The sequence below is a fragment of the Coregonus lavaretus genome (assembly GCF_964263955.1).
Source record: "Coregonus lavaretus genome assembly, chromosome: 17".
NCBI lineage: Eukaryota > Metazoa > Chordata > Actinopteri > Salmoniformes > Salmonidae > Coregonus > Coregonus lavaretus.
This window is the reverse complement of record NC_140004.1, coordinates 10,274,765-10,296,735: the sequence shown is the minus strand read 5'-3', so window position 1 is coordinate 10,296,735 and position 21,971 is coordinate 10,274,765. Positions and strand designations below refer to the sequence as shown.

General features: G+C 41.2%; 1 protein-coding gene and 1 pseudogene across 3 annotated transcripts in view; one reads left to right on the top strand and one right to left on the bottom strand.

Moving 5' to 3' along the window:
* The first annotated feature begins 6,642 nt into the window (after nt 1-6,642).
* Nucleotides 6,643-11,547, top strand: LOC311144227 (BTB/POZ domain-containing adapter for CUL3-mediated RhoA degradation protein 3-like). Of its 2 annotated transcripts, none has more exons than XM_084180233.1 (7): nt 6,643-6,731; nt 7,727-7,940; nt 8,594-8,763; nt 9,152-9,238; nt 9,359-9,411; nt 9,688-9,883; nt 10,201-11,547. In XM_084180233.1, the coding sequence occupies exons 1-7, from the start codon at nt 6,729-6,731 to the stop codon at nt 10,414-10,416; spliced, it is 939 nt and encodes a 312-aa protein (XP_084036359.1). In that variant the 5' UTR covers nt 6,643-6,728; the 3' UTR covers nt 10,417-11,547. The 2 variants fall into 2 exon arrangements, with proteins under 2 accessions (XP_084036359.1, XP_084036358.1); XM_084180232.1 differs by lacking the exon at nt 6,643-6,731 and adding an exon at nt 7,226-7,354 and having other exon boundaries at nt 10,201-11,542.
* Nucleotides 11,548-12,692: 1,145 nt separating this feature from the next.
* The window catches only part of LOC311145017 (unconventional myosin-Ih-like), a 53,150-nt pseudogene continuing 43,871 nt past the window's right edge, over nt 12,693-21,971 (bottom strand). The window contains exons 25-31 of the transcript in view: nt 18,088-18,181; nt 14,685-14,740; nt 14,336-14,471; nt 14,003-14,073; nt 13,647-13,744; nt 13,310-13,464; nt 12,693-12,742 (exon numbers count right to left, since the gene is read on the bottom strand). The product of the transcript in view is annotated as an unconventional myosin-Ih-like (transcript). The remainder of the gene's footprint in view (nt 12,743-13,309; nt 13,465-13,646; nt 13,745-14,002; nt 14,074-14,335; nt 14,472-14,684; nt 14,741-18,087; nt 18,182-21,971) is intronic.

Genomic DNA, 21,971 nt, shown 5'->3' with positions numbered 1-21,971 from the left:
TACTCTGGTCAAATGAGACTAAAATTGAGATTTTTGGCCATCTAGGAAAACACTATGTCTGTCGTGATCCCAACACCTCTCACCACCCCGAGAACACCATCCCCACAGTAAAGCATGGTGGTGGCAGCATCATGCTGTGGGGATGTTTTTCATCGGCAGGGACTGGGAAACTGGTCAGAATTGAAGGAATGATGGATGGCACTAAATACAGGGAAATTCCTGAGGGAAACCTGTTTCAGTCTTCCAGAGATTTGAGACTGGGACGGAGGTTCACCTTCTAGCAGGACAATGTCTTGGAATGGCCTAGTCAAAGCCCAGACCTCAATCCAGTTGAGAATCTGTAGTATGACTTAAAGATTGCTGTACACCAGCGGAACCCATCCAACTTGAAGGAGCTGGAGCAGTTTTGCCTTGAAGAATGGGCAAAAATCCCAGTGGCTGGATGTGTCAAGCTTATAGAGACATAACCCAAGAGAGATGCAGCTGTAATTGCTGCAGAAGGTGGCTGTACAAAGTATTGACTTTGGGGGGGTGAATAGTTATGCACGCTCAAGTTTTCAGTTTTTTTGTCTTATTTCTTGTTTGTTTCACAATAAAACATGTTTTGCATCTTCAAAGTGGTAGGCATGTTGTGTAAATCAAATGATACAAACCCCCAAAAAATCCATTTTAATTCCAGGTTGTAAGGCAACAAAATAGGAAAAATGCCAAGGGGGTGAATACTTTCGCAAGCCACTGTATCTGTAAGATCCCTCAGTCGAGCAGTGAATTTCAAACACAGATTCAACCACAAAGACCAGGGAGGTTTTCCAATGCCTCACAAAGAAGGGCACCTCTTGGTAGATGGGTAAAACAATTTTTAAAATGCAGAAATGGAATATCCCTTTGAGTATAGTGAAGTTATTAGTTACACTTTGGATGGTGTATTAATATGCCCAGTCACTATGAAGATACAGGCTTCCTTCCTAACTCAGTTGTCGGAGAGGAAGGAAAGCGCCCAGTGATTTCACCATGAGTCCAATGGGGACTTTAAAACAGTTATAGAGTTTAATGGCTGTGATAAGAGAAAACTGAGGACGGGTCAGCAACATTGTAGTTACTCCATAATACTAACCTAAATGGACAGTGAAAAGAAGGAAGCTTGTACAGAATACAAATATTCACAAAAAAACGTATCTTGTTCGCAATAATACAGAAGAGTATTAGGGCAAGTGAAGAGAAAAAATAAATATACTGTAATGGGTGGTGGTACTTGTATTATTATTATTTTTTCTTTATTTCTAGAATGAAGTGCCAATATTTCGAGAATAAAGTTACAATTAAATTGTGTGAATAAAGAGCCAATATTTTCAGAATAAAGCAGCAATATTTTGAGAATAAAGTAGTAATATCTTGAGAATAAAGTGGCAATAATTCGAGAATAAAGTGGCAATATTTCGACATTAAAGTCTAAATTAAATGTTGTGAATAAAGTGGTGTGTGTTGTGTGCACCACCATTGAAATGCCTGAGTTAGATGACCTGGTGAAGCTGTACTTTAGAGGGAAGTATGGGCGCTGAGGGCGCTGCAGCACTGCCTGAAAAATCTGAATTATTTGTTTTTATTAATAAACAAATATATATACAGTACCAGTCAAAAGTTTGGACACACCTACTCACTCAAGCATTTTTCTTTAATTGTACTATTTTCTACATTGTAGAATAATAGTGAAGACATCAAAAAGGTGTTAAACAAATCAAATATTTTAGATTTTAGATTCGTCAAATAGCCACCCTTTGACTTGATGACAGCTTTGCACACTCTTGGCATTCTCTCAACCAGCTTCACCTGGAATGCTTTTCCAACAGTCTTGAAGGAGTTCCCATATATGCTGAGCACTTGTTGGCTGCTTTTCCTTCACTCTGCGGTCCAACTCATCCCAAACCATCTCAATTTGGTTGAGGTCGGGGGATTGTGGAGGCCAGGTCATCTGATGCAGCACTCCATCACTCTCCTTCTTGGTAAAATAGCCAAGGAGGTGTGTTGGGTCATTGTCCTGTTGAAAAACAAATGATAGTCCCACTAAGCCCAAACCAGATGGGATGGCATATCGCTGCAGAATGCTGTGGTAGCCATGCTGGTGTTTCAGCCATTTCAAGTGTGCCTTGAATTCTAAATAAATCACAGACAGTGTCACCAGCAAAGCACTCCCACACCATAACACCTCCTCCTCCATGCTTTACGGTGGGAACTACACATGCAGAGATCATCCGTTCACCCACACTGCATCTCACAAAGACACGGCGGTTGGAAACAAAAATCTCCAATTTGGACTCATCAGACCAAAGGGCAGATTTCCACCGGTCTAATGTCCATTGCTCGTGTTTCTTGGCCCAAGCAAGTCTCTTCTTATTATTGGTGTCCTTTAGTAGTGGTTTCTTTGCAGCAATTCGACCATGAAGGCCTGATTTACACAGTCTCCTCTGAACAGTTGATGTTGAGATGTGTATGTTACTTGAACTCTGTGAAGCATTTATTTGGCCTGCAATTTCTGAGGCTGGTAACTCTAATGAACTTATCCTCTGCAGCAGAGGTAACTCTTCCATTCCTGTGGCGGTCCTCATGAGAGCCAGTTTCATCATAGTGCTTGACGGCTTTTGCGACTGCACTTGAAGAAACTTTCAAAGTTCTTGAAATTGTCCGTATTGACTGACCTTCATGTTTTAAAGTAATGATGGACTATCGTTTCTCTTTGCTTATTTGAGCTGTTCTTGCCATAATATGGACTTGGTATTTTACCAAATAGGGCTATCTTCTGTATACCCCACCCCCTACCTTGTCACAACATAACTGATTGGCTCAAACGCATTAAGAAGGAAAGAAATTCCACAAATTAACTTTTAACAAGGTACACCTGTTAATTGAAATGCATTCCAGGTGACTACCTCGTGAAGCTGGTTGAGAGAATGCCAAGAGTGTGCAAAGCTGTCATCAAGGCAAAGGGTGGCTATTTGAAGAATCTCAAATGTCAAATATATTTTGAGTTGTTTAACACTTATTTGGTTACTACATGATTCCATATGTGTTATTTCATTGTTTTGATGTCTTCACTATTATTCTACAATGTAGAAAATAATAAAAATAAAGAAAAACCCTTGAATGAGTAGGTGTTCTTAAACTTTTGACCGGTAGTGTACTTTGAAATGAACATGCATTCTAAATGCCAAGCTTTTGAGCGGTTATTCAAATGACATTCTATTCACTGCAGTTTACTAGAGTTTGTCCTCACTTGAAAACAATAATAACATTCTTCATTATATTGTGTTGTTGTAGCCTAGGTAGGATACATTTCTTGTCCCCAAAAAACTGAAACAATAGGGTAGCTTTTCGAGCTGCGTACCCAGGCCTGGGAGGGAGTGCACTCAGCGCACCCTCGGGAGCTCACATAGTGTAGGCTACCTATGATTTCTTTATATGATACCCTTTTTTTTTCTCCTTTGACTGGATATATTCACTGCAGTATGAAGCTTAACATTTGTCGTGGAAATTATAATCAATAACGAAGAGAGACAAGGTCAACCACCAATCAGGATATTACTTTATTCAAAACGTATTAATAGGGTAGCAAGTGAGGCTGGTCAACCCAACACTCTTGAGCGAGCTCTCCAATACCGAGGCTGGTCGACCCTGAAGTGTGATGCTGAAAGCTCTGACATACAGACAATACAAATATATTTTATAGCAAAGATACACCCTCTCAGCCTACATGACAAACAGCAGATGTGTTGAATGATTCAAAAAGTTAGGATTTGTATGAAAGTAATGAATAATTCACATTACATTTTAGTCATTTAGCAGACGCTCTTATCCAGAGCGACTTACAGTTAGTGAGTGCATACATTTATTTATTTTTTCATACTGGAGTTTCTGCCTATACGAGCTGTGATCTGATTTGCCGTAGGGAGGGCCTTGTAGGCATCCCGGAAGGGGGGGTAGCAGTGGTCAAGCGTTTTAGCAGCGTGATTACTACAGTCAATGTGTTGATAGAACTTCGGTAGCGTTTTCCTCAAATTTGCTTTGTTAAAGTCCCCAGCTACAATAAATGCGGCCTCAGGATATGTGGTTTCCAGTTTGCACAAAGTCCAGTGTAGTTCCTTGAGGGCCGTTGTGGTATCGGCTTGAGGGGGAATTTACACGGCTGTGACTATAACCGAAGAGAATTCTGATTGTGAGGTATTCTAGGTCGGGTGAACTAAAGGACTTGAGTTTCTGTACGTTATCACAATCACACCATGAATAGTTAATCATGAAACATACACCACCGCCTTTCTTCTTCCCGGAGAGTTCTTTATTCCAGTCTGCGTGATGTACTGAGAACCCAGCTGGCTGTATGGACAGGGACAGTATTGCTTTGGGGATACTGTGTGTGTGTGTGTGTGTGTGTGTCTGTGTGTGTGTGTGTGTGTGACGCCTGTTTGAACGAGTGTATTAGACCCCCCGACCCTCCCCCCAACACACACACCTGCATACACACTCAACCCACCTGTCTCTACCTATGTATGTAACCACACAGACTTGGATGAAATACCTCATTCGAATCTGTGTGGTTCTTCCGTCTGAAAATAATCTGTGGCACAATCTCTTCCAGGTCCTAATAGGTCTATTTATAATAATATGGTTATTATGTGCTAAAAGAGTAAGGATTTCCTTGTTACTAAAGCCAATTCTAAAGTATAGTTTCACCAGGTCATCTAACTGCAGGCATTTCAACGGTGGTGCACACAGCAACAGGGAGCCAGGGAGACATGCAGTTAACCAAAGCCCCTACTTTAATATTGAAATATAAGTGCAACTTTTTTATGACTTTGTTCTCGAAATTACATTTAGAGTTTTTTCTCTAAATATTGCCACTTTATTCTCAAAATACTGCCACTTCATTTTCTAAATGTAACATTGACTTTATTCTCAAAATATTGCCACTTTATTCTGAAAATATTGCCACTTTGTTATAGTACTATCCTGCAAAAAATAAATACCACCACCATTCGCCATTTTTCTATCTGCAAAAAAATGGATTCAAAAAATAATAATTATGTCCTGAATAGAAAGCATTATGTTTGGGGGCAAATCCAACACAACACATCACTGAGTACAACTCTTCATATTTTCAAGCATGGTGGTGGCTGCATCATGTTATGGGTATGCTTGTCATAAGCAAGGACTAGAGTTTTTTTGGGGATAAATAGAAACGGAATAGAGCTAAGCACAGGCAAAATCCTAGAGGAAAACCTGGTTCAGTCTGCTTTCCAACAGATACTGGGAGACAAATTCCCCTTTCAGCAGGACAATGTCCTAAAACACAAGGCCAAATATATACTTGAAAATCTATGGCAAGACTTGAAAATGGCTGTCTAGCAATGATCAACAACCAACTTGACAGAGCTTGAATAATTTTTTTAAGAATAATGTGCAAATATTGTACAATCCAGGTGTGCAAAGCACTTAGAGACTTTGCCAGAAAGACTCACAGTTGTAATCGCTGGCAAAGGTGATTCTAACATGTATTGACTCAGGGGTTTGAAAAGTTATGTAAATGAGATATTTCTGTATTTCATTTTCAATAAATGTGCAAACATTTCTAAAAGCACGTTTTCACGTTGTCATTATCGGGTATTGTGTGTAGATGGGTGAGACAAACATTTTTGTATTCCATTTTTCATTCAGGCTGTAACACAACAACATTTGGAATAAGGGGTATGAATATTTTCTGAAGACACTGTATAGATTCTGCAGACCCAACTGAGTAATCCCAACCCCACTTTTACCTCTGCACATAGAATAGTTTTTTCTCTACATCCCAATATTTTGAACATACCAGTCGGAAACATAGTATTTTTCCATAGCGGTCTTTAAAAACGTTTTTAGAAGCATATTTGTAATTGTTTTCATAAATTCCTTCTTGCATTTGCTTAAAAGTACAATAAAAATTGACATTGATTAAAATGTAATATCCAGTGGTGCAAAGTACTTGAGTAAAAATACTTTAAAGTACTACTTAAGTAGTTTTTATGGGTATCTGTAGTTTACTTTACTATTTATATTTTTGACAACTTTTACTTTTACACCACTACATTCATAAAGAAAAGTATGTACTTTTTACTCCATACATTTTCCCTGACACCCAAAAGTACTTATTACATTTTGAATGCTTAGCAGGACAGAACGATAGTCCAATTCACGCACTTATCAAGAGAACATCCCTGGTCATCCCTACTGCATCTGATCTGGCGGACTCAGTAAACACAATTGCTTCGTTTGTAAATTATGTCTGAGTGTTGGAGTGTGCCCCTATCCGTACATTTTAAAAACAAGAAAATCGTTATTGTATATTTGAGCAATTCTATTAACTTTTGATACTTAAGTATATTTAATACCAAATACCTTTAGACTTTTACTCAAGTAATATTTTACTGGGTGACTTTCACATGACTTTCACATTTTCTATTAAGGTATCTTTACTTTTACTCAAGTATGACAATTGGGTACTTTTCCCACCATTGGTAATATATTTTGAATGAGTTATCCACACTGCAAATGTTTTAAATATGGACTTTTATTTTTAAGGTTTCCTTATTACCATACTAAACTGACGTCATAATTTGTGCTGCTGGCAAAATACTGGTGTCCGGAAGTGAGTGATTCCTGACTCGGGCTGGTGCTAGATTTCCGAAGTCTGTTGGGGGGGTTCTATGGTAGATATGATTGAATAATGTTATTGTTATAAATCACATGATAGTAAGCTAGCTAGCTAACACGTTTGGAATAGAAAACAATTGAATCAAGGATCACTCATTTGTCAAATGTGGACGTTCTTGTCTCTTTGGCCTAACGTTAGCTAGCTAACGTCGGAGTAGCGGATGATTTATTAGCTAGTCTTCTTCTTGGCTTAGCCCAATATTGGACTAAAGGAGCCAACGTTATTCCGTAGTCTATAGACCTTACATGTTCTCTTTAAAGGGCGAATTGGTTCTGGAAGCCAAAACAGCCAAATACTCAATCTAAACGTGAATCGGTTCTCAGTTGCGGTACTGTATGGTTCTAGAAACATAAATCACTCTTTTATATCACGTCAAAATAATTTCACAAATGCAAAATACACAGTTACTGTATGTACACTGTTTTAACCGGTTTTAACACAGTTGCAGCTGACAGTATTTTTCAGTGACAACACATTTGTGGCTTCAGTTCCATTTACACACAGGTGTTCAGAGATGCAGATAGCTAAATTAGTTATAACAGGTAGTCTCTGTCTTCCCTCATGAACAAGCGCTGTAACATGGAAATATGGCAGTGTGGGAACCCTAACCCTATAAAGGTGTGTAGTAATTTAACCTTTGTTTAAAATAAAAGAAGAAGATTTGTCGCTGATATTAAAGTTACGTTCCTTATGTTTCCAAAACCGTACCGCAAGCGATGCGTTTAAACGTTCAGAACGAGCGGGGCAGGGCAACTAACTGGGGAAGACAACCAATTGTGAGAATTGAGAATCAAATTGGTTTTAGGTTAGGCTATAGCAGGTCCTACCTACTTTATCTATCTAGCTAATCCTTTCGGATCTCAAGTCTTGAAGTTTGGGGTCAATGTGGGATTGAATGGACTGGTTTTCCAAAGCTGACCTGTCCATGCAGCTCATTTGTCTGTTTGTTATCTTGACACTTGACTTGGTGATGTTGTGCCACCATTACAGGAAGAGATGTCAGGAGAGAGCGTGGTGAGCTCAGCAGTGCCGGCGGCTACAACCCGGACCACCTCCTTCAAGTGCTCCGGTCCCAGCTCCAAGTATGTGAAGCTGAACGTGGGCGGGGTGCTCTACTACACCACCATGCAGACCCTCACCAAGCAGGACACCATGCTCAAGGCCATGTTTAGCGGCAGGATGGAGGTCCTCACAGACAGTGAAGGTACTGTATCTGTCAGACGTCAGTGGCACCACAACACATGGTTGGAGGGTTCCAGAATGTCTGAGTGAGGAGTCTTTGTAACGTGCTTCTGTATTTTGCTATCCTGGTCCGAGGTCTGTTTGTGCGGTCTTGACAACTCCTAAATATTCAATGTCGAGTCAAGACGAGCATGACAACGAGCATAGGAGTTGGCTATGGGCAATTCCACGGGAACAGATTGATGCTGAGACTCAGCTTTTTCACTTTAAAATCTATGTCAAACAAAAATCAATGATTGCAGAGTTAAACAAACCATAAAACTCTATGCACAATGACTACTTTTAACAATTTCCACAGACATTTTTACAAAAACACGTTTACTTCAAGAACAGTGATGGTTTGTGCTGTTGGTGCCGTCATTCTGTTACCAAACTTTGCATCTGCACTGTTCTTTAAGTAAATGTGTTTTAGTAACATTTTCTGTGGAAATTGTTCAAAGTCGTCCTTGTGCATAGAGTTGTATGGTTTGTTTAACATAGCAAACATTGTTTTTTGTTTGGCGTACATTTTTAAAGCGAGAACTCTGAGTCTCAGCATCACTCTACTGTGGAATTGCCCCTATACACTTACTACAAATGAAAGTGGCCTCTAATCTGGTGCTTGTCCCTTTCTAGGCTGGATCCTGATTGACCGGTGTGGGAAACACTTTGGGACAATTCTGAACTACCTTAGAGACGGAGCGGTACCACTCCCAGAGAGTCGTCGGGAGACTGAGGAGATGCTGGCTGAGTCCAAGTACTATCTGGTCCAGGGCTTGGCTGATGAGTGTCAGGCTGCCCTTCAGGTATCCTCACGCTCAAAACTGGTCTTTTCTCCTGTCACACCTCCTTTTTACCTCTTTACACCCTTTTCACACTTATGAGCCAAGCTGCACTGCACTGGCTTGGTTATGCATCCACTATAGTTGCTTGAATCGTGCTGGAAAGGACCACGTCAAAAGGAAAATATCAGTCAGTACGGTTTGGGTCGGCACCATGGTGTGAAATAGTCTGTCTCATCCCTCCACCGACACTCTGCCTTTGTCTTTCTCTACCTACTACACATACACCATTACTGGCCCAGCCAACCCACCCAATCTGTTAGAGGACCTATGTCCAAATTCTTGTTGATTCTAGACAAAATCTGTCTTTACCGTCCAAGTATGACTGATGTTTCTTTTCTTGGTGTTCTAGAACAAAGAGTCGTACGAGCCGTTCTGTAAAGTTCCTCTGGTGACATCATCGAAGGAAGAACAGAGACTCATCGCCACCTCTAATAAGGTATTGTTGACTGAGTCACGCATCAGAGTGAAGGACACGCCCAGTATTTACTAGAGAAGATCTAGTCTCACATATTCAATTTTGACTGATATCTTCCTCTGTTGTTTTGTCTCTACACAGCCTACTGTCAAACTATTATACAACAGAAGCAACAACAAATACTCCTACACCAGGTGAGAGAGACTTACATCTATAAAGACACATTGTCTGTAAATTATGGTAAATGTCAAGTGAAAAATCTGCTAGATCTCACAACGCCTGGATAGGTGTTTAAAATATCACCTAGCCACATCATATGATATAACAATCTGATGTCCGACAGCATAGTCAATGATGTGACACGCAGCAGGTTGTTGCTGTGCGAAGGCAATTACGTGTCTGCAATGTACTCGGCGTGGAACGCGACCCATTGTCACCAATCAGGCTTCCCCTTCCTTCCCTCCATGCAGTAACTCGGACGACAACATGTTGAAGAACATTGAGCTGTTTGACAAGCTGTCACTACGCTTCAACAACCGCGTGCTCTTCATCAAGGACGTGATCGGCGACGAGATCTGCTGCTGGTCCTTCTATGGCCAGGGCCGCAAGATCGCCGAGGTGTGCTGCACCTCTATCGTCTACGCCACCGAGAAGAAGCAGACCAAGGTAGCGCAAATAAATCATACTCTGGGACAGCTTATAGTGGGATGTCATCATTAAGATATTTTAATCAGCACAGACCCTGCAAGTACATCATGTCTCTGGCTTCTGTCTCTGATGACAGAACTGATTCCTCCTCTTCTCTAGTAAACTACCTCAATTTCTGAGTTTGTTGTCTTTAACCTGTTGTTAGCATCAAATAGAATACTTTAATATGCCATTGGGACATTTTGCTTTTTAACAAAGTACAGGCATACTTGGCGTTCAGACATAATACTCAGGCAGACGGACATACATAAATATCCGCTCCCCTACCCCGCCAGGTGGAGTTCCCTGAGGCGCGGATCTACGAGGAGACCCTCAACATCCTGCTGTATGAGTCCCAGGACGGGAGGGGTCCCGACAACGCTCTGCTGGAGGCCACGGGGGGCGCCGCCGGCCGCTCGCACCACCTGGACGAGGACGAGGAGCGCATCGACAGGGTGCGCAGGATCCACGTCAAGCGGCCCGACGACCGCACACACCACCACCACCAGTAACCCCTGACGGACCTCGTCCCTCGACCATCCAAAGCCCAGCCCTGGACGTCTGACCCTGGACTCTCAGTGGACCACGTCTGTGCCTTACCTCCAACACCCAGCACTTCTCTCTCTCCCCCTCTTCTTCCCCACTCCTACTCTCACCCGTCCCCCACAGCGGGAGCTCACTGCTGAGGATGAGAGACGAGTTGAAGCTTAGTGTGGTGTGGTGAAGTGGATTCATGTGTGTTTATATGTAGGCCATCTTGTTGTGTGTAGTGCTCTGAGGATTTCTATCTGTCGGTTGGTGGTTGCCAATGTTTTTCCACTATGCATGAATGTGAATAGGATTATGAATGGGATGTATGTGGAATGGAAATGTCAGTGGTTATACTGGAGGGAATTGCAATGTCAGCATCGTGCTCTTTGGACTTTGCTATAATGCAACCAGAAGAACAAGAATCATGCAACGTTTGTCGCTGAGTTTCTGGATGTTTTGAATATTCTGTCAACGAAAAGTATTGTAAGTGTCTGAAGAAGCTGTATGATGGCAGTCAATCAGGCGTTCTACAAGAAAAGTCCACTAGGGGGAAGTATTGAATCAAACAGACGATCTCTCATTGTGTCAGACGGCTTCGCTGCTCGCAGCCTTTCGTGTTCTATCAATTTCCAATGAAATCGTTGCATTTTCTATTCACCCTATTCTTGAATATCAGTCAATATTTGGTCAAATCAAAATATGATATCATACAATGGAGTACCTCCACTCTCCCACAACCTCTTTAATTAATAGGATTTCCCATTTAACCCAATGTCCCTTCATGTAAGTGATTGTTTAAAAGGGAAGAACGTGAGCTGTTAAGTGTTACCTGGGTTGATTGAATGATTGAGCTCTTAAGGCTGAAATTAATGGTTGAAACTAAAGCTCTACCCCCAAGGAGGAGCTGTCTCCTACAAGCTTCTAACAGGCAGATCATTTAGACCTGCCCCTCATCAGGGTATTCATTAAGGAATGTAACCGTATGTCCACACGTGTTCTTTTAGCAAACGCAGTACTTGTAAAGACATCTGTCTGTACAGATGTACCACATTTAAATGTTTTACATATATTTTATAGATACCTTATCAAAAATAAATAGATTTCTACAATACTTTTGTGATTTGTTTAATTTGAATGTCGGTTGAAGTACAAAATTATGGTACATATGACTTTGTTGCAAAATCAATGATTCCTATCCTGACGGTTTGCTATAGTACAAAAATATATAATTTACTATTTTAGAGAGAAGTACACTTTGCTCTCATTCAACAACACTGTAATGTATATAGTATTTACATCTGAAATACTAAACCAGCAGACACATAAGGCTCCCTTAGCCTTGAATTCACAAACAGAAATTAGTTGAGAATATACAAGTGCGTGGTAGATCATAGACATGACACAGGTTTGTGCTTTTTTGGGTCCCTTAAAGAGATTATCCGGTACTTTTGTATACTTATTAGTCAGTAGTTATGAAAGTAGCGCTCACGAGCCAAAAGTGGTCCCAGAAAATTGCATAATACATCACATACTGTATGTGCACAATGTCATTTCTCTTTCTCTGCTGTGTCCACTGAGCCGTTGGTCCCGCCCTGCAACCTAATTGGATAACGCTGGGCAGGTCTCTTGAGCTGTCACTCAAATGCGAGCTCATTGGCTAGAACTCAAATTGCTAGGTGGCGGGCCCACGTGAGGCGAAATGTAGGGAAAATGGCGCAGCACAGCTTCGAGAAAAGTCGCTTTCAAACTAGGGATTTCTTGGCTAATTGAGGTAAGACAGTAATTCTGCTCATAGATTATGCATGTATGAAGTACAAATTGACACATTCAGCCCAAAGCGGGAGGAATGTCTTTAAATTAACACTTGGTTGGCTCCAGTCAATTCTCTCACACAGGATGGGTGCATAAGAAAAACGTAAATTAATTTTCTTACGAGCTCTGCCTGATTGACATTAAATACATTGAGCCATTAGTTCAATGGTTTGTACATTTGCAGTTTCCGGGTTTTCTGAAAGCAACAGCTGTAGGTATTTTTTGGGGTTAATCTCCACAAAAACCAGCCTGATCCCAGATCTGCTTGTGGGGTCTTACAACTGGCTATTGACTTAAATATTGAGTTTGTGCACAACACAAACAGATCTGGAATCAGGCAATAAAAGAGCAGAATTCTTGGTCTAATCCAGATGATGTGTCTGGTCAGTCAGTGGTCAGGTGGTCAGTCTCCTGGGAGCCTGTCCATCCTCTCCTTAGTGTGTCTCTATGTCCTGGACTCTGCGCAGGTTATCGAGCCCTGGTCCGAGTGGAAACCTAGAGTGACAAATATGTCATTCGTTCAGCCTGCACGTGTTGATCACCTGCGTTGTGTTAATTAGGGGACGTAACGGAAAACATTTAAAAACCCTTGCAATTAAATGAAAGATTCCTACTGGACACGGTAGTCCCTCTTTGTTTCAGTCCATTTTCTTCCGTTTGGTTCCTAATGAACACGATCCTGGAGCTGCCTGCTGCAACAGGACTCCACATTCCTTTTTGTATGGTTGGCAGTATGTCCATAACACAAGGTAGTGCATGCCCTCATAAAAACCATACAATAACTGCATCTTACTCCAAACATTTGTTAACGTTTCTATGTTTGGTATCATATCAATGTGATCACAGTTGTTTCAATATTTGTTTGTCTGTTCTGTTCTGTGTATAATGGCACTGGGAAGCCAAAGGAAACATTCTACTTTGTGTGGACAATAAATGTTTTATTCTTCATCCAGCAGCTAAAATAAAAGTGCATGAGCCTAGTCCCGCTGTGCATGAGCCTGGTCCCAGATCTGAGGCAAATTACGTGGCAATGGCCATAGGAGTTGGCAAGACAGCACAAACAGGTCTGGGACCAGGCAACCAGACTCCCCTCAGCAGCAGTAACAGCATCACTCACCACCATGAGATGTCCATTCTTGTCCTTGTACACCATGGACTCCTGGCCACTGCTGAAATCCACAATGCCCTCTTTCCCCGCCTGCATCTGAAACTTGATGCTAAAAAATGACCACATATCATAGTCATATTCACCCAGGACTCCTTGGAAAACACTGGCAAGTGTTACTGAGTGGACTATCCTTGCTAAATAAATTAAATAACATTCATGAGTCTGCTCATCTGGCCACTTGATCCATCAGACTATAACTCCCAGAATCCATCCTGTCAGCCACAGCCTTACCTGCCCTGGACCACGTTGATAGCGCTCTGCTTGTTGGCGACCACGCTGAGTTTGGTCAACACTTCAAACAGGTGGTCACACTGCATGACTAGGTCCCCCTGGACACACGAGGTCAGGACACATAGGATAGCATTAGGGCTGTGTCCGAAATGGCATTATATGCCCTGTATAGTGCACTACTTTTGACCAGGGCACGTAGTGCACTATATGTAATAGGGCACCATTTTGAATGCACATCAGATTCCATTTTGAGCATATCCTGGTTAGAATCACTTGAATAACAGAGGCACTACACAGACATTACCATGCTATTATACTATACGTTGTGTGAGTGTGTGGAGACCGTGTCCTCCTACCTTCTGCTTAATGTCTTCACTTGCAATATGGAAAATGATGATGCCATCACTCAAGGTACTGACCGACACACCTGCAATTGAGTAAGAAGCACTCACACAGGTCAGTACACTTTTAAACTAAATCTATTCTATATAACCAGTATTTATTCACGTTAGTCTCATTGGGGAAATCCTAACTTCCACTTAAGTAGAATTTTCACCTAGTAATCCATTATGAAACTGTGACTTGAATGGAAGTTAGGATTCGTCTCATTGAGATCAAATCTATTTTGCAAGAGAGATCAGACAAGCTCAACCCCCATCCATCCCATCCATAGCATGCTGGAGGCTCGCCTTTCAGAGTAGTGTACAGCACTCTCTGCTTGATCTTGGCGTCATCCACCACATAGGCAGCCATCTGCGTGAGGATGAGCTGCCGAGGTCGGGGTTTAAACCCATTCCTGTCATACTTCACCATTGGTATGCTGTACTGCAAAGAGCGAGAGAAGAAAGATGGTGGGAGAGAGGGAAGAGAGAGAGAGAAAGAGAGAAGAGAGATGATGGAAGAGAAGGAGAGAGAGAGGGAGGGAGCAGGAGAGAAAAATAGAGAATATATTTTTAAATGATCGAAACAATATTTTAAAATGTTTCTTTCTGAGAGTTTTAAGTGTCAAGGACACACTGCAACACACGTCTGGATTACCTTGATGCGTTCATGGCGAATCATCTGCAGGACTTTCATATTGATGTCCTGTTCACCTGAAAATACAACATAGTGCAAAAGGTGGCATTTGACCCTAAAAAACAAGTGTAAGTAAGACACCACATGTAATACACAGATACTATCCGCTACTCCACGACCCCATTTTGATATCAGAACATTTCCGCGACCCCAACCATGTGAAATAAATTATGTAATTGACAGCCAATGTTAACTTTTTTATTTGAAAAACATTCTAACAGTTATTCTGATTGTCTTCTCAACTCACCATCACATGCTTTAAATGTGAGGCTATGACAGTCAATTGCAAATGAGTCTGACATATTGTCTCTTATCTCACCACCACTAATGAGATGGGTGTGGCTTGATGCATGTCGTGTCGGAGATTCTCAAAGTCAAGGGGCGTGGCCGACAGTGTGCACCTCATCTCTGCGGTCACATCCAATCTGAATCGATATTTTGTTTTAATGCAGAAGAGAGCACTGAATCCAGCTTCACACAGATATGAGCTGGCGAAGGGTAGCCTACCATGAGTTTTATGGTGGTTTCAAGACAACTGGGAACTCGAGGTCAAATCATGACGTCAGTGATCTTTAGGTCGGAAAGTCGGAGCTCTAGAAAGAGGCCCGAGGTCCCGAGTTGGAATTCCGAGTTGGATGACAGTTAAAAACGATTTATCTCAGTCAGAGCTTGTTTCTTTCAGATTGGGAAGTAGGTCCCAAAGTGCTCTTCCAAGCGTTGGAGGTGAGCAGTCATCACTCGTGTGGGACACTTACTGATGCTGTTTTCTGTTAGAAACATGCACAGCCGAGGGAAGGGAAAATGGTTCGCTTTTGAAATACTTTTTCCAATAAGAATGATTTTCTCTGAATCCACTGATTCAGTCACTCATCTGTTGAATGTTTTTGTATTTCCCCTGCATGCTTGGGTTCGTTCAGTTTCCCAAATATAGGCAAGGAGACACATTTTATTTTCATTAAAAAGTCAACCAAGTCTGTTTTTTTATAAAATATTTATTGTGAATGACAACAGTTCCTCTCTCAATGCGAAAAGTCTTTCCAACACTCCGCCTTGATAACCACCAAGCCTCGGTGTGAAATAGAACATTGTAATGCTCTGATCCCATATCTCCACATAGTTTTGCGAACAGGCGTGCGCGCAGTGGATGTGGTTTGATGTAGTTTACATTCGAAGTTACCTGAGTTCTGTGCTCCACTCTTTTGCCGCTAGTTGCTCTCGGTATATCATAAAATGCGTCCATATGGCAGAGGGAGACACATTCATAACTAGAGTGCAGAGGCCTGCCCGCTAACCCGCCATAGATGGAGCCCCATCTGTGCAAAAGCCCACCATTCGATCCCATGGAATCTGTTTTTCGTCAATATAGCCACGAAGCACACTGTGTCGTTTCATGCTCGGGAATCGGGAGACAGAACAATATGTCCTTGTGAATAGCATCCCCCGACATGTATAGTGAACAAAGTCAATGCATGGGCATCTCGGCTTTCACAGCTAACATCCATTTGGAGAGCATAACCTGGGGAGTTTTTGAGTCGTTCAGTCAGAGTTCCTCTTGATTGCTAGCAATAGCATAAATTATTTGTTTAACAGTGTTATCTGGCAAAGGTATTGATGTGAATTTCTGTGCCTCTGCCTCCACACACATTGTTTTCACCATATCAATTGCGGCCGGTAATATCAAAGTCTCTGCAATGGTGCGTGGTTTCATAGTGTAGCAGGCCTAGTCATTCACCATGGGAATGATTCAAGTAGAACGGTCAAGTGTGACCTTTTCCCATATCTAAGGGCGCTCTCTGGTTGAATTTAATATTTTAGAATTGAATAATTTTCATTTACATTTTTAAGGTTAACCACATTACAATGACTTTGAGATACAAATACGATATTGTTATACATACACTACCAGTCAAAAGTTTGGACGACCTACTCATCAAGGGTTTTTCTTTATTTGTACAATGTTTTACATTGTAGAATAATAGTGAAGACATCAAAACTATGAAATAACAAATATGGAATCATGTAGTTAAACAAATAAAAATACATTTTAGATTTGAGATTCTTCAAATAGCCACCCTTTGCCTTGATGACAGCTTTGCACACTCTTGGCATTCTCTCAACCAGCTTCATGATCACCTGGAATGCATTTCAAGTAACAGGTGTGCCTTCTTACAAGTTAATTTGTGGAATTTCTTTCCTTCTTAATGCGTTTGAGCCAATCAGTTGTGTTGTGACAAGATGTGGGGGTGGGAGGGGGGGTATACAGAAGATAGCCCTATTTGGTATAAGACCAAGTCCATATTATGGCAAGAACAGCTCAAATAAGCAAAGAGTAACAGACACATCTCAACCTCAACTGTTCAGAGGGGACTGTGTGAATCAGGCCTTCATGGTCGAATTGCTGCAAAGAAACCACTACTAAAGGACACCAATAATAAGAAGAGACCTGCTTGGGCCAAGAAACGCGAGCAATGGACATTAGACCAGTGGAAATCTGCCCTTTGGTCTGATGAGTCCAAATTTGAGGTTTTTGGATCCAACCGCTGTGTCTTTGTGAGACGCAGAGTAGGTGAACGGATGATCTCCGCATGTGTGGTTCCCACCGTGAAGCATGGAAGAGGAGGTGTGATGGTGTGGGTGTGCTTTGCTGGTGACACTGTCAGTGATTTATTTAGAATTCAAGGCATACTTAACCAGCATGGCTACCACAGCATTCTGCAGCGATATACGCCATACCATCTGGTTTGCGTTTAGTGGGACTATTATTTGTTTTTCAACAGGACACTGACCCAACACACCTCCAGGCTGTGTAAGGGCTATTTGATCAAGGAGGAGAGTGATGGAGTGCTGCATAAGATGACCTGGCTTCCACAATCACCCGACCTCAACCCAATTGAGATGGTTTGGGATGAGTTGGACCGCAGAGTGAAGGAAAAGCAGCCAACAAGTGCTCAGCATATGTGGGAACTCCTTCAAGACTGTTAGAAAAGCATTCCAGGTGAAGCTGGTTGAGAGAATGCCAAGAATGTGCAAAGCTGTCATCAAGGCAAAGAGTGGCTACTTTGAAGAATCTAAAATCTAAAATATATTTTGATTTGTTTAACAGTTTTTTCGTTACTACATGATTCCATATGTGTTATTTCATAGTTTTGATGTCTTCACTATTATTCTACAATGTAGAAAATAGTAAAAATGAAGAAAAACTCTTGAATGAGTAGGTGTGTCCAAACTTCTGACTGGTACTGTATATATATATATATATTCCAAATCCTCCAGAATTTTGGAAATTCTCCCTCAACCCCATTTTCATACCCCACATGGGGTCGCGACCCCTAGTTTGGGAACCGCTGTGCTACTATATACTGACTGATCCTGGTGTCCACAAAGGGTAGGGAGACACTCTGTGGGTAGCTGTCCTTCTTGCCCTTGAAGATGACACTGGTGATCTCCTTGAGTTGAAGCTGGGAGGGTGACACAATGAATAAACATCACAAAGATAGAATTACACATAGAACTCTGATTTATGTGATCACAAATATCTGCATAGGCTATACAGTTGCGGGCACTAAAAAGTTAGGTCACACTGCGTCATTGGCAGAACAATTGCTGTGCAACACGCCGCTCTGGTGTCTCCTAGTGATAGCTTGTCAAAAAAAACTGTACCGCGGTGCAAGTTTTTAAAAACCTAACTTTTTAGTGAAATTGTACACTCACTATGTCCTTATGCCTACAACACACTAAATACAATTATGTACAGTACTACAACAAAAGTATGTTGTCTACTATATCCATGATGTAATCATGATTTAACCGTATCAGTCCCGAGCCCCCAGCAAAAAATCTGGTTTTTATTTATCTGACTTTCATTTATCTGTATGTCCAGCCCATAGATTTAACAACAATTTCACATAAACAGTTGATTTCATGAGTTTGATTCACAAATGTCAATTTTTAAAAATACGGTCCGCCAAAACAAAAACCTGATAAAAATGAATTTATATGAATGCTGTAAGTACAGAAATGGTTTGCTTAGTGGGAAATTAATATCCAACTAGTCAGTGACAATTGTCAGGAGTTTGGAGTTTGACAGCAACTATGTGAGCTTATTACTGTATTTATAAACTGGGTGGTTCGAGCCCTGACTGCTGATTGGCTGACAGCCATGGTATATCAGACCGTATACCACGGGTATGACAAAACATTGATTTTTACTTCTCTAATTACGTTGGTAACCAGTTTATAATAGCAATAAGGCACCTCTGGGGTTTGTGGTCAATATACCACGGCTAAGGGCTCTATCCAGGCACTCCGCATTGCGTCGTGCTTAAGAACAGCCCTTCGCCGTGGTATATCGGCCAAATACCACACCCCCTCGGGCCTTATTGCTTAAATAGACACTATGTTCTGGGATTTCCTAAGATCTTCTATGTAGAAGAACCCCTTACCTTCTAAAAACTATTGTGTAGATAGAGTGTGTACATGAGAGTCATCTTTTCATAGATAGCTTTTAATCGTTTGTAGTAGCTTAACCATTCGGACTCTACAGATGTTTTAGTAAAAAGACCCAGCCCGGAGCCCCTTCGGGATCTGCTCTTGTCTCACAAACACCGCTCTAGCTCAGCCCCCGTTAATCACACAAACTAAGGGTTGGTACAGATGCAGAAGAAATGACGAACCCAATGGTACAACCCAGAAGTCTGTAGCTCAAACACACTATGTTTAAAAGGTGTTAAAAGTCCTAAACAGGCGTGGAAGTAACTCATTACAAATACTATTGTTACTGTAATTGAGTAGCTTTCCCCAGTACTTGTACTTTTTTCAGTATTTTTCAAAGTCAGTAATTACATTTTTACTTAAGTATGTTTTGATTTAAGTATTGTATTTCGTTACCTTTTTAAAACCATAAGTTATAGACCACAATTTTGTAGGCTATCCATAGTCGATCATATGATGTCACACGGGCTGGAGCCCCTCAGGAGACAGAGATAAATTATCATTATTGCTTAGTCAGTGACCAATCAAATAAAATGTCACGCAAAACAGGCCAATCCAATTAAGCTGTGCACACAAACTGAAAGATGATGGTAGGCACATTTTCAAAAACGCAAAAATAACTTTGTTAGAGTGACGTGTCGTGAAAGAGAGTAAAAGGTTTTTTATCAAAGTGGTGTGTGTGAAAAACAATGGAGACGAAGGAGACTGAGGAGAGTAAGGAGGCAATCCAGACACATACCCAGTGTCTGCGTCTTCTGAAGAAGACAAGGAGGAGAATCCCTGGTCGCATTTCAGTGACCAGTTCTCCTTCAAGCACAAGAGAGGCTATCCTTGCAGCTACAGTAAGTTAGCTAGCTAGCTACATGGCTAACCACCACCCGAAAATATTAGCCGTTATGGGGGCTAGCACGTCATTGTCACTATGTGTGGTGGGCTAGCTAACAACATTAGCTAGGCTAACGTGAACAAGTGAACTAGCTAGCTATTTAGCTAACATTAGCTTGCTTGGTCATGACATATTTAGAGAGACCTAGGATTTTTAGCAATGTAATGTCTTGTGTAAATTAGGATAATGTTAATCTAAAAGCCAGACTCAATAAGGATCAAATAGAATGGGTCAAGTTGTATTCTTCTTTTAGTTAACTATACTTGGTTAGATCACTCAGATGATGTATGAAAGCATAGAATAGCCAAATATCACATAATTCAATCACATAAAATGTACAGTATGTTTGCTGGGTAAAACTTTACTATAACTGGGGCCTGAGGCCTAAACTTTACATAAGCATTCAAAACACCTTTATGAAGCCGTTCATTACACATTAATGAGAGTTGAAGTAGGCCTATCATTCATTACATTAACCTTCATGATTGATGTATTCATTCAACATCAGTGTCTCTCACAAATAATGTATTGTCTACACATCAATCTCATTTTATTGAATGTGTGTGTGTGTATGTGAAGTGAGAGAGAAAAATAGAAGTATTAATCTTGCATATAACTGTGTGAGTCAACACAATAGCTACAACTAGACATAGACTCATCTCAACATTAGACAACTTTTTAGGTCAGAGAACATCTGACAGAATCATTAGAGTCTCAGTATCTGAGAATAATAAGTATGGAAAGTCTGTGTTTGGGTTATGTTAATGTCAGTGATATGAGGAACTAAGTTGCCACATAAAGCAGAATTTGTAGAAATATTTTCTTAATGTTTAAACAACCATTTTTGTATTGGTTTTCCGTTAAAATTCCATGTGAATACACAATGCAGATGGTCTACATCGCACTTCCCACAGAGAGAGAGAAAATGTTTCATTATTTACGCTGCTGTAACCTAACATAGCAGGCATAAAAGAAACGCCTGAAACTAGATCCCCTACATACTGTTGGGTGAGGTTCTCTTCTGCACTGTTCAACCAATCCAGTAAATGTGGAGGAGGAGTTAAGATGGAGTGTTGCCTTGTTAACGTCCAATAGCAGAAGTCTTGTCACAGGCTCTCTTTCCATTTCCCCTGAAAACCGGAACATCCGGTTGTTGGGGATTCGGCAGAAGCTAATGCTGCTCTTGCTTTTCACCAGAGAGTGGCTTGTGCAACTTGTTGTTGTTGTCATCCAATCACAAGTCATCAAACCGGCACTAGGCTACAGTCATATACAGGTTGTTTAGCAACAAAACATACGCGTGTGCGCAACTATGGGGCAAAACAGACACGGTTGGCTTAGATTGTTGACAACATGTAAATTATATTTTGTCTCCAATGTTTATTGAAAACATAAATACATTTGCACAATTAGCATTTGTTGTCTCTCAAATACATCGTTACAGTTGTTGGTTAGCTACCTAGCTAATTTTAGTCATATTAGCGTAGATGTGACATCAGTCAGAACACCTCAAAACAAGACATGGTATCAAGACCAAGATAAAACTAGCTGAAACGATCCACCTACGATTCCCCACATGGCAGCTTCTTGTCATTGTTGCTAGCTATCTGGACATCCAGAATCACAACAACACAGGACTTCTGTCCCATTAAAGCGTGCGCATCGTTTTTCGTGACGTTGTCAGCTAACCCGTCTAAAGGGCTAGAGCCTCTGTGTGGCAAGTTATTAGATATCTAGGCTAATCAATGGAAGATGGAATTAAAATGACATAACAAAAAGTTAAATGAGAAGGACAGGCCACAACAGCAAGAGCCAACAGTAGGCTGCGACTTAATAATCTGAATGGAGTGGAGAAAGCGCACAGTTAAAGT

Coding starts and splice junctions, on each gene's coding strand:
- LOC311144227 (XM_084180232.1), top strand. CDS start 7,298: ATGAACAAGCGCTGTAACATGGAAATATGGCAGTGTGGGAACCCTAAC. Junction 7,941..8,593: donor GGTCCTCACAGACAGTGAAG/GTACTGTATCTG, acceptor GTCCCTTTCTAG/GCTGGATCCTGATTGACCGG. Junction 8,764..9,151: donor AGTGTCAGGCTGCCCTTCAG/GTATCCTCACGC, acceptor TTGGTGTTCTAG/AACAAAGAGTCGTACGAGCC.